This window comes from Sycon ciliatum, chromosome 4 (assembly GCF_964019385.1).
Source record: "Sycon ciliatum chromosome 4, ocSycCili1.1, whole genome shotgun sequence".
Taxonomy (NCBI): domain Eukaryota; kingdom Metazoa; phylum Porifera; class Calcarea; order Leucosolenida; family Sycettidae; genus Sycon; species Sycon ciliatum.
This window is the reverse complement of record NC_088646.1, coordinates 5,659,092-5,672,027: the sequence shown is the minus strand read 5'-3', so window position 1 is coordinate 5,672,027 and position 12,936 is coordinate 5,659,092. Positions and strand designations below refer to the sequence as shown.

Genomic DNA, 12,936 nt, shown 5'->3' with positions numbered 1-12,936 from the left:
AAAAGCAACGCATCCAAGCAAAAGATGACAAGAGAGGCCACAGGCAAAACAGATCAATCATCTTGAGACGTAAAGTGGACCAAACCGCTTCAAAGTATGCACATTATCCAACAGATCACCTACGCGACTGCATTAATTTTTAAAAGTGTTGTATTGCCTGTTCTCGCTCGAAAGTGAAGACGAAAACAGGCACATGGTAGGGAATATACCCAGCGGTAAGATACAAGTATGTACGCCACACAGCCAAGCTACCATTGCTCCAAATTTACCATCGTTGATGTTCTTGATGCCGCTGAGAATGTCATCAATGAGTGGCATAGTGCCTTCTTCAGTTGGACACTTGGAGTTGATCGACTTCAACTCTGTGACCTGCTGGATGAGCTTTCGACCAGCATTCTGCTTTCCTGCTTGAAGCTTGTTGATGGTTGTCAACGCTGTCAACATCAATGGAAACAGTGCGAACACAAGCCATTAGTATTTTGAAGTATTGGCAATTACAAGAGTCTTAGAGAGAGTGCCCTACCAATCACTATGATCGCAGTATCTCTAAGAGAGTAAAGATTGTTTGGTCGTCTAGCCCCATCAACGCTGGCCATACAATAGTCTCCAGCTAGTCCAGGGAAACGCAATGGGCTACATCTTATCCATCGCACACTGCACACCAACACTAGGTGCAGAGCCGTATACAGGTATAGAGAAGGGAAAACAAAGTGCACTATGTAATGTCCACATTAGCCCTTTTAATACAGGCAACATCGCATGATGGAGGCAATAAGAAGGATCTCAATGTCGCTCTTCATGCATGCACATACTTTGCGCTTCGGCCAGTTCCAAGTAGCCTCCACGCTGCGACCGGATGGTGTTCCGCCTTTCCCGTGGAGACTCGCTTGGCGACGAGATTTTCGTGCTTGTAATGATGGACGTGGGTCCGGAGATGGTGCGCGACCGCGTCTGACTACTGATCGACAGGGCTCGCTTTGGTGTGGAGTCTTTCAGCTGCGAAGGCCGCGAGCTGGCAACTGTAGACACACACAACAACAAAACAAGCCAAGCAACACGTTATCAAGAGTACATAAACCAGAGTGTACAACTCGGGATGGTTCCTGTGGGAGCGTAATTCGTGCAGTACGTCATTTCTGACGGCATGGTAAGTCACAGGTACGGTGAAAAGTTGGGCAACCAGTCACAGTGGTGCAGGTCACTGAGTTTGTCCTGATTTCGTTTTTTGAGACGGACAGCACGGTGAATTTACTTGCCAGCGCATGTACACAGTGTACGCAGTCACATGTCACACACAAAAACACCAAAATCTTAAGGCTAAAATCAAAATTTCACCAGTTGTAGTCGTCGGGGTGCTGAGTCGAATGGTCGTGGTCCGAGGAAGCTGAGACGCTCCCTTCCTACTTTAATCCCAATCGAACTCGCGCACTTCCACCAAAACTGGGTGACTGCGCCCTACTAGATGGGGATTTGTATGCAAAATGTCACTAAAAGCGCCATTTCGTTCTTATAAAAGCACGGATGACCGCGATTGGCCCATATGTTGTAGTCTTTTGGACGCCGAGTCGACTGGTTTTGGCCTGAGAAAGCTGCGATGCAGCGTTCTTCCTTTATTCCCAATCTAACATGGTTGAACAAGCGGTCACGTGCCCCTGCGTGCCCAAGTCACCTGGTCACTGCGCCAGCAGGCGACAGCTTTCACACCAAGGTTCAACTCGAGTTCAACTCGAGTGACAGGACTGCACCCCAAAAAGGTCAAAACAGGCTGTAAGTTGTACCCTGCAGGCACGGTGACCAGGTGACTGGTGTACGCAGGAGCACGTGACCGCTTGTTCAAGCATGTTCGATTGGGAATAAGGGCCGAACGCTGCATCGCAGCCTTTTCGGACCAAAACCAGTCGACTCAGCGGACTGTGAAACATGAAAATTTGAGCTGTACGCAAGTCGCAGCTTGGCTGACCTCATCAGGGTGCCATAGTGTACGAACTGCGCTGTTTCAGATCTGATATGCACAGTTGCACACTCTGGTTTATGTACTCTCGACGTTATGTACAGTAAAACCTGTAACTAAAGACCACCGTGACTAGCGACCAGCCTGGTACTACAGACCACTTCGCCAGGCACGGACGGTCTCACATTATGGTTGCGCGGTGCAAGCCTCTAACTAAAGACCACCTGCCATTAAAGACCGCTTTCTCTGGCCCCAAGAGGTGGTCGATAGTCGCAGGTTTTGCTATACTTGTAAACATCATAATGTTAGAGCACAGCTTGGGAAGGCGCTACGGCGGCTAGTTAGTTATTACTCACAGCGTCATGCTTTTTAAAAGGGGACCATCAGACTGTCAGCAGGCCAAACAGTAAATACAATAAGACAAGGGGAACCCAGGGGAAGCTTTTTTCATAATCGTTCTCCACACACCCACTCACACAGCAACCCATAGGCACGTGCAGGCCTGCTCAACTGATGGTGACCTAGACATCGGTGCCTTCCCCACAAACCGTATGTTGCAGTCATCAAGTACATGACACTTCATATGGCACCATGAGGACATACAATATTGAATATTATTGATACTGGTCACGGACCAGTGGCAGAAGAAGTGATGCAACCTACCCTTGCCACTCAGTAAAGTACTTGTGGATTCACGCTGTGAGGGAGAGTAAATGACGGCCACTGCAGCGTTCACTGATTTCTCCCGGAGAGTTTCGCAGAACTTATCCGCCTATGACAGCAGAAAAAGAACCCAGTTGTCAATCACATGAGTTTCTCCCTCTGAACACACGCTAAGTAAACACACAGAGTATATTGGCAACTACCGCACTACAGAACATAGACCATAGACATGGAAGCTGTTGGAAAAATTGCAACTCAGCGGACTCGTCTGTGAGCAGGGCTCAATTCTAGCCACTACCGCATAGGCTATGATAGCTCACTACAGACCAGAAAACAGGCATTTGGTGAGCAAGAAGCTGTACTAGGTAAACACAGCGGGTTGTCAGCTATAAGTAGGCATGCTCTACCAGTCAAATAGGCCATTGCGCATGCAGTCGCACACCGCGGGCCATTGCCATACCTTGCTTAGGAAACTGCCGATAGCAACAATAGCCGCCTGGTTGACATCAGATTGTTCATCAGTGGTGGCCGACGAACATAGGCTGGACATCGAGTCGCATTTCTTTATCAAGCCCTCCTGCAGAGTGACCCACAGCATAACACACAGCATAACATGGCTTGTTGAAGTTCACAGCCAGACAACACTGTGGGAACCAAGAGGTCAGTTGAGCAGTGGACCACACACACACACACACACACACACACACACACACACACACACACACACACACACACACACACACACACACACACACACACACACACAACAACAAACGTTCATGGCCTAACAGAATCAGAATATAAACTATAAAGCGATCGAAATTCTAAATCGACGACTCACTTCGTCACTCAAATCATCGCAAAACGACATTGAAGGAGCAACAAGGCCCGGGGGACCTTCAAACGCCCTGTACAGAAACAGAACAGAAACGCACACACACACACAGATGTTCAGCACACAAACAATGATTATGTGCCCGAGTGGTAGCAGCACATTTAGGAAATGGCCACACCAAGGCAATCGAAGCACAAGCCGAACACAGCTCGCTCCGCGTGACCGCCGACCCTACACAATGCTCATGCGCTCATTCATCCAGTTTCTTCATCGATCAGGACATTTCTGTGAATAGAAAGCAAAATGGTTGGGGGCTGCCGTCATACACCAGTGTTCATGGCCAGTGGAGTGCCCTTACTTTCGCACTTGCAGCTGGCATTCGAATAGCTCATCCATCATCTTCAGTCCTTGATGGAACCACTTGCGGTAGTCGCTAGCTGGTCCCAGTGCCTCCATCAGCGACTGCAATCACAGCAGGAACAGGAAGACAGATACAAGTGGCTTAGTCCCGTTACTATGACAGTGAGTGGAGGCAATGGCATGATGATAAAATGCCATATTGCACACACATCTACAGTCAATAAGTATCACTAATCTACGACCACCAACACTCTAAGTACAGCACAGACAACGAATCACATGGCCATCATCAGGAGTGACAACAATCCTCTTCAAACAGATGTTTAGCCAGCGAAAACACAAACAACCAAACACGGGCATGGCTGCGACGGCAAGAATGCACACTAAGTACGGTGTTGCTGACCTTCAGACCAGCGGCACCCTTCTCCGGATCTTCCATACGACACACTTCCACTGCTGATGGCGCACCGGCGGTCACGATATGGTAGAAGACACGGCCAACTTCCTGCAGGTCATCACGACCACCATCTACACAGAAACGCAATGCAGAAGCACATGATAAACGCATGGGACGACGAAACGACACAGCAAGTAAGGTACAGTGGCAATGCATGGGAATTCTCCTCCAGCTGAATGTCGACAGGTCCAGTCTCTCGCTCTGTTCATCAACATGGTTAAACTTCATGTGCGGAACCTGCCAGCAATACACACAAGTCACACATGTGCTTCCACGCCGACAAACAGTGATAAGGAGTATATTGCACAGCCTGGGGAAAACAGGGGCATTGTATGAGTAGTGAACATCTCAGCAGCATACAGCTATGCATCTGTACTGACCTTCGTCGTCCCTGGTTACGGTGCTCGGTGTTGCAGTGCCGTTGGTCTGCACGGGAACCGACGTGCACACTTCCATTTCCAGAATGTTGCAGTTGAGCGGAGCGGCGAGCAGCTCCCACCGGTGATTGTCGAAGATACCTTTATGCTGCCTACACCTGGGCGCTGACAGGACTTTGGTCATCTGATGGGCGACACCAGAAACAGGACAAGAACAAGTGAGAGGTAGGAATGATATAATAGTAGGGGCTATGCGATTACGTCGTTAACACAAGGTTTGTACGGAGTGGCATTGCAAGCACTGGTTAGCCAGTTCCTACTCCAATATGTAACTCCATACAAAGGATATAATTATGATGACATCGTGCTTAGCGGGATTCACAGAAGCTTTTTTGCGATGCGACACGCGATGCGACAGACGCGAAACCGGGAAAACCCCAAATCGCAGCCACGTCGCACCCCACGCAACTGCCGCAACTGGGCCATCTTTGATTGAGCTTGGCTCAACTTTTGCGATGCGACAAGCGATTTGGCGTACGATTTTGATCTTTTCTACAGCAAAGTTGTACAAAGGTTCAAGAGTTGCCTATAAATTTGTACAAGTTGTATCAAACCGCGCGAATATCATGGTGACGTACCCAAATCAGCAAGACTTTGTCGCATTGCTGACTTCTTCTGTGAATGGTATTTCGCGAGTTCGCATCGCACGCGTCCATCGCAGATTGCGTCGCATCGCAAAAAAGCTTCTGTGAATCCCGCTTAATCGTGCACACCATACAAAGCATTATACGATGACATCACGCATGCCATATAAGGCCACACGTTTTTATTTCTATGTTTCTCGTCACGCGCATACAATTCAGGAGTCTGGAAGAAAAAAAGAAGAAAAAACTCTGCTGCATTGACTGTGCATGTGGGGACCAGCACACTCATGAACATGTACATAATGTGGCCTGGCCTGCGCGACACATGATGCGAGGTCGCCATTTTTTGTGCGCAATCCAGCTGCACATGCACAGATTGTGACAGAAGCTAGCTCCTACCACATACTACATAATAGTTGCTAACTATGGATGCTATTTTGCATGGTGTATTGGTGGATTTTAGTGTGAACAAAGGTCTAATAAACTTTTTTTTATTTTCGGTCATTTTTTATTTTTGTCCACCTCTCGCATACGTTTTTAGATTTCCAGGTGACGAGAAACATAGAAATAAAAACGTGTGGCCTAAAGCATTATATGATGATATCATGCACTCCATACTGAGTACGGTAAAACCTGCGTTTGTCAAATTGTCAGACCCTGTACCAAGCGGAATCCTGTATTGACCGGACACATGTTCAAGCACCAACGTGCCGTGGATCGAACTTGCATCTCTGCATCAAGCGGAGCCCTGTCATATCAGGACAGTTTCCGCTGCACCACGGGCGTCCGGTTTGGGCAGGCTTTACTGTGTATGTGATGACATCATGCCCTGAAAAACATATACGATGATGTCATGTGCATAAACCCCTACACACTTAGATCAGTAAGCAGTCCTATGCTACGGTGGGTGTCAAACAATCACTTTCGCCACACCCATCACATCTAGCCAACAGCAGTACACCAGCACTACATGTATGACAATGACAGCATGGCACAAGGCGGAGGACACACTGTATTGAAAACAGTGACATGCTGCTATTGTAATACAGGTACAGTCGTCCCTCTCTAATCCGGCACCTTTTGCAACGGCATTTTCTGCTGGATAAACAAGGGTGCTGGTTTATCAAATCCTGCCCTCCAACCCGGCCCACCCGTTAACATACATGATTGTGTCGTACGTCAAAACGTAGGGATTTTCTGTGTCAATCCAAGTACTTTGTGGAGTGCATGTCTTCAATATTCACTTGGGAATATCCTATGCACTGGCATAGGATATTCCCAAGTGTATGTTACATGTGTTGTGTATGTTACAATGCTCCCTGACCGCATGCGATGTACAACTGCTGGATTAGAAAATCGAATTATGTACAGTTTCAGTGATTGTTGCAGAAAATCGCTGCTGGAGGCGGAATTCAAGTGCCGGATTAAAGCGAACAAAATGAACTGAAAAAATCCGTTTTTCCAGAAAGGGTGCTGGGTAGACAAGTGCCGGATTAGAGAGGGTCGACTGTATAACTATTAAGCAAGGCTTGCATGCACCAGCACTACTTCTAAAACATTTCAAGTAAACCAATAAGGTCATCAATGTCAGTGTAAGCTAAGGGGCGGTCCGAAATTATCGATATTGCCGGATGGCCCCTAAGGATGTACACAGTGCAGTGCACTGACTAGCAACGCCATGCAACTCACGGCCTGATAGATATCAACCTGGGCCGTCATCTTCTCCAAGAACGATGAAAGACTGCCTTCGAATTGCGGCGACGTGGGTATTGTGAGCTGGCCATCTTCCAGGCTACGGTTGACGGTTTCCACGTGGGAGAGGATATCCTTGTCCTCCGTCAACAAGCATTCGAAAAGCTGACGTTAAGAAAAAGAAAAAAAACAGGAATATTCTCATGGAACCAGAAATACCCAGTCTCACATAACTGTGCATGTGCATGGTGAGCCATGCTGCAGTAATAACACCTGCTGGAACACCATGATGCTGTGTCTGTTGAATCATTCCTCTGAAGACAAGCCAGTGCACGGCTGATACCATGAACAAGGCACTAACATTACTACATTGTACTGGTAACTATTGCAGTAGCCTAACAGCAGGCATGCACACAGTCACTGACCCTGGCTGGCACACTGTAGGCAAAGTTGCCGCTGGACACGGTCTCGCGCACGGTGACCTCAGCATCTCCCAGCGTGTCGTACTGGTAGTAGGTATCGTAGCCAACGTCCGGTACCTGCATCTCCACCTGCACCTCTTCAGGACCCCTGCAAGTGGCAAGCGTGTACAAGGAAACACAAGGCCACACACTCAACACACATACCTCATAGAAGGAGTAGCAAAATGATCATGGTTTAATTAAGGCAGTTTAAAGCAAGAGTATTACTACCATAACAAAGCGACGGATATTTGCAGTCACTGAGTTGTGGCGAAGAATGTGGGCTACATACCTCCAGCCTGGAGACATTGTTCTACGTTCGAATTGATGGAATGTTGCTCAAACCATACGGTTCAAACACAGAACCCAGACTTGATGGCCACCACTTGTTCACACGCGCACACGCATGCACACACACACACACCACACACACATGCGTGCTCACACATGCACATGTAGGCTTACATAGCATCCGAGCATAGATCGCTTGGCGTTTCCAGCACGGTAACGGAGTCCATGACGGCCGACATGTTGACAAACGACTGGACAGACGTGCTCTTCTGCAATCCACCGGTCTTCTCGGAGAAGTTTAGATCTTCGGTGTCCATCAACTCATCATCATTAGCAGCGGGCGCACTGGGACGACGAGTGCCGGCTGGAACCTGCTTACTTGCTGCCCGAACCAAATCATGGACGGAGGTATGCGTTGCCTGTGTCACGTCTTGGCCACCCACCTATATACACCAAAACAGCATGTGTGCACAATGGGGGACACGTGGGAAAGAAACAACGAGTAAGCGATCTTAGCATTCATGTGAAGAAGATATTATAGGTTAAGTTAAAACTAAAAACTAAAACTGTTACTAGTAACGGTAGACATGCAAATATACATCCATATCTCTGACTCACCGATGCAACCGCCATTCTTTGGAACAGGCCATTCCTCGATGCAGACGAATCTACAAAGTCAGTGCAAACAGGAAACAAGGAAATACATACAGTCAGACCTCGCTTATCCGGTCCTCATTTATCCGGATCCCTTGCCATCCGGTAGAAAATCGTTGGTTACCGATTTGCAGCATATGTCATGCATACATACAGTATATGTGTTGGATTATCCGGTTCCCTCTCATATCCGGATTTTTATAGGAAAATGGATGTGTGCGGTTATGAGAGGTCTGACTGTACCAATTACCACCCTAGCAGCCTAGCCATAGCACTGGCACAGATTGCACAGAAGCAGGCACATACCTTGCTCAGTATCAGTCAGAGAGTATCACATGGAATACATACGTGGACCGTACCTATACAGTCGAATAGCTTATCAACTAGACGGGAAGTGGCACTTGCACATGGTATGAATCATAGGCACTGCAGTAGGTTATGTGAAGTGAACGGCACAAGTGTTCCTACCTGGTGATACCTCGCTGACAGTAGCCGGCGACGAGCCAACAATCTTGAAGCCAAAACCATTCTTTTCATCCGGTACCAGCCTCAGTACCCTGCAGCCAAGTAACAGGCACGTAGCCAAAACAGTTAGCAGCTATGATAGGTACCATGAGTAAATACAGTGCACAGTGGAGGCCACACAAGCACAGACGTTGGAAATGATGTACATATGGGAGAGGCCGAGAGGGGGCAGGTATGCATTTCAGTTTACATGTACTTTAAAAGGGGTCACATGTTACGATTGAATACTTCACGATTCAATGCGTGTACAGTCTGTATCGGCTATAGAGTGACCGGATATTAGAATATTATATCGGCTACAGTGATATTGGTACGAAATATCAAAAGCAAAACGTATTTTATCCAGTAAAGATATCACTATAACCAATATTATCGGATGTAATGATATATCGGATATTATGATGGCAACAAAGAATCAAAACATGCATAACAAGAATCAAAACATGCATACCTGCCCCCTCTCCCATATGAACAGAATTTTTTTATGGAAGTGCGGGCACTGTCAACTATGCAGCAAGCTCATTTGTCAAAACGCCGTGCTGGAAGACTAGTATTTCCTTGCCTTTCATGTGTCGATCGAAAAAAGAAAAAAAATCGATCGTATCGCATATAGTGATGCATCGGTTATAGTGACAGGGTTCGTAGCACAATATATACACAAAATGTCAGGGGATTTCCAGGGGCATTTCAAGGGTATTCACAGATGTCATACAGTCGCTAGACACCTAATCCGTAGCCACGCAGAGGTTCACTGATTCAGAATGTCAACAATTGAAGATTTGATCATCAATACTACAAGTAGTAGAGCCACCGTCACCATCATGCTTCTCCATCACTAAGTTCTTAGTGAACTAGCCAGTCTTTGTATGGGTCCAAAGACAACCAGCGATCGTTGAAAACACACTTGCCTTTCAGCATGGAGAACAAGTACAACTCTGTAAAGCTTCTTTGGCATTCCGAAAAAAACTGAAGACACTTTGTCTTGTTGAAGGCCAAAACAATGAAGTTGAAGACACCACTGCAGCTGTACTTATGGTTGATAAATATGGTGGTAAAGACACACCTGGCAATATGGCGGTAAACACACGCCTGCCCACACAAATAAAACGGAAAAGCAGTTGCAGTGGCGGATTCCAGTTTTGCTACAGTCAGGAACCGTTGTACCACAGTCGATAGTCGAGCGTACATGGCGATCAAGGCTTAAATGTAAAAATACCGTAAAGATCTACGCGAGCTGCACTGGCCGCTGAGGCCGTCGACTCAAATGACCAGTACAGGTGAACGGACTGGCACTCGTAGATCTATGCATATCATGTACAGTCAGTCGCTGAGTACGGAGGTCTACCAGATCGCGTGATCTGGAAAACAAATTTCAGGGGATTCAAGGAACATTTTCTATAAAATACAACATTTGAGGGGATTTCAGGGAATTCCCGGGGGAAGAAAAACTTTCAGGGTTTTCAAGGGTGCTACGCACCCTGTTAAGTGATAAAATCACGGAAATCAAAAAAGGGGAACGCTATAGCCGATACAGACTGTACTTGCATCACATGGAGCGAGTTTGCGATGTTCAAAGTTTGCAGTTCGGCGTCTCTCGTATACATTACTCTCTTGACAGTAGCTACGGGGGCCTCAAAGTAACTATTACAAGCAATACAGTTCCTGTAACTGTCCAGGATGCTACATGAATATACGTCGCGGCATTTCGGTGTTGGCACCAGATGTTTGTAATGGCCTACAATAACAAAGCTAGGGAAGGAAACCCAATGTCAAATCACAGCTTGCTTCCGCAGTACATGAACAATTGAACAGCTAGCGCACACGATCATTGCCATCACAATCGTTCCTCCAGGATATATATGTGCTTACACAGATTCCTTGCAGGAGACACATAAAGAGATGATGCCAGGAGTGTGTAGAATCTCCATGAGGCCGTCATGAGACATTTTACTGGCCTGCAAGTAGTTGATTCTCTGGATGACCATGCCAGCGTCCACGCCTTGCTCCTGTACAAAGCACAAACCCACACGGCGAAATACAAGCATTATGTAGAGGATACGAAGATGGCACATGAATAGAGACCCTGCAGTTGTACATGCACTGTCCACAGCGTGCAGCATGTGCATGAGGTATCCAGAAGTTTGATAGTGCAAGACAGAACGTCATGTTTTCGAATGTGCTGGGCATAGACACCCGTAGTCCACGTGCCATTTGGCAATTGTGTGCTGCCCAGGCTGCAAGACACCACACTTGCATAGCCTAACAATAGCACATGCACAGTGACATAGTACAGGATGGTGTTAGTACTGCACGCTGCCCCACATGCGAATATACCCTTACAGCACATGTACCCTGTGTCAATGTGCTCGCAGCATCACTGGCTGGATTACTGTTGGCAACAAGTAAAAAGGCAATGGCCACCGACCATAGCTGTACTACAGTACACAACACATTGCACTGGATACTACTTACAGCAGCCTCACTGCCGGGAGTAACCGCAGAGATAGTGGTGATATCGTCGGCCTCCAGCGTAATGCCAATGTCTTTGCCGCCACTCATGTAGACAGTGCGACTGCAGTTGGAATCGGAGCAGAAAAACTCCTGCTTCTTCTTGTTGGTGTCCTTCTCATTGTCGAAGAGAAAGCGATACATCAGCTCAGCGTCTTTGAAATGGTGCTTGTCATCAACTGAAGATGCGAAACAAAAGCACAAACAGGAGAATCTGTATACTTTGCTGCCGTTGACCTTGGTGCAATTTAATCAGGTGAATTAAACATTTGTCTCATTAATTTTACAGAGCAATCGTTTAGAAAGCAAACATATACAGCTTATTTTAAAAGCACTAGCTACCTGAAACTTCTAAGTTTGTGTTTCTCAACACAGCCGGTATAGCCAGTGGTAACACGGACGCGCGAACTTCACTTCTTAAAAAACACACACACACAAAACCCAACATATGTTCAACCACGTATCAGGGTAGTCCCATGACGCTAACGACACTAACCATGCTGAAGGAAGCCCATAGAGAAAAGATGTTGTCCAAACTGCTGAGCCTCGCCTCTGGCCGAGAAATCACCATGAGCAATGAGAAAGTCGATTAGATCCTTGCCGCTGAAACAGGACTTGATTGATGACAGCAGCGCTTTGTTGTCTCTGTTGCAACAATACACACGGCAAAGAATTGTCTTCCATATGTCCATGTCGCAGGAAACACCAATCATGTGATGGTACATTTTAAAACTACTGCACAGTACAGCCGGGTATACAAGGAGAAGCAGGATTTTACAATGACACAGACCAGTAAGCATGCCTTTGAGATTGTGCTGCAGGTGTACTGACAACTGTGGCTAGAATATAAGCCTGGTTTGAATACAAGGCAAGGCGAAACAACGGCTTTCGTGAGCCTATGGATGGCTTTCGTGAGCCTATGGATGGCTTTCGTGAGCCTATGGATGGCTTTCGTGAGCCTATGGATGGCTTTCGTGAGCCTATGGATGGCTTTCGTGAGCCTATGGATGGCTTCCGTGAGCCTATGGATGGCTTCCGTGAGCCTATGGATGGCTTCCGTGAGCCTATGGATGGCTTTAACACATGACTACAGTAAGTAACGTTACAGTCCATTTCAAAACTATAGACGCGTACCTAGGCAAAAACCGTTATGCCAGCATCTATACCACATACAATCTGGGATCATTTTGTGCATAATTTTTTCCAAATTGGGCGTCTGTTATCCACTCGTTTAGAAACTATATGAGAGTAATTGTGGAGCGGACCTGAGCAATATTCCGAAAACTATTCTCAAAAAGTTCCAGCCAAATTCGAAATATTTCAAAAACCTTACGCGTCTATAGTTTTGAAATGGACTGTAGTTGCAGTGCACAGCACAGGCATGCATCTATGAGCACCGTACGCACACTGGGTTCAGCCTACTGTGGGGGGGGGGGGGGTATGTAATACATATACACTGCACTTCCTGGAGTATAACACCCCCCCCCCCCCCCACCCGCCACACTCTCTCGACCGAAA

General features: G+C 47.0%; 1 protein-coding gene across 1 annotated transcript in view; it reads right to left on the bottom strand.

Annotated features, from left to right (window-relative positions):
- Positions 1-12,936, bottom strand: part of LOC135814089 (phosphatidylinositol 3,4,5-trisphosphate-dependent Rac exchanger 2 protein-like) — a 29,021-nt gene that overhangs the window by 7,316 nt on the left and 8,769 nt on the right. Inside the window, exons 14-29 of the mRNA XM_065327152.1 lie at positions 11,915-12,063; positions 11,383-11,597; positions 10,780-10,916; positions 8,854-8,942; positions 8,350-8,399; positions 7,906-8,174; positions 7,405-7,549; positions 6,977-7,144; positions 4,647-4,827; positions 4,213-4,337; positions 3,808-3,911; positions 3,456-3,522; positions 3,075-3,191; positions 2,615-2,723; positions 813-1,019; positions 270-434 (exon numbers count right to left, since the gene is read on the bottom strand). Of these exons, the coding sequence (XP_065183224.1) occupies positions 270-434; positions 813-1,019; positions 2,615-2,723; positions 3,075-3,191; positions 3,456-3,522; positions 3,808-3,911; positions 4,213-4,337; positions 4,647-4,827; positions 6,977-7,144; positions 7,405-7,549; positions 7,906-8,174; positions 8,350-8,399; positions 8,854-8,942; positions 10,780-10,916; positions 11,383-11,597; positions 11,915-12,063 (2,297 nt within the window). The remainder of the gene's footprint in view (positions 1-269; positions 435-812; positions 1,020-2,614; positions 2,724-3,074; positions 3,192-3,455; positions 3,523-3,807; positions 3,912-4,212; positions 4,338-4,646; positions 4,828-6,976; positions 7,145-7,404; positions 7,550-7,905; positions 8,175-8,349; positions 8,400-8,853; positions 8,943-10,779; positions 10,917-11,382; positions 11,598-11,914; positions 12,064-12,936) is intronic.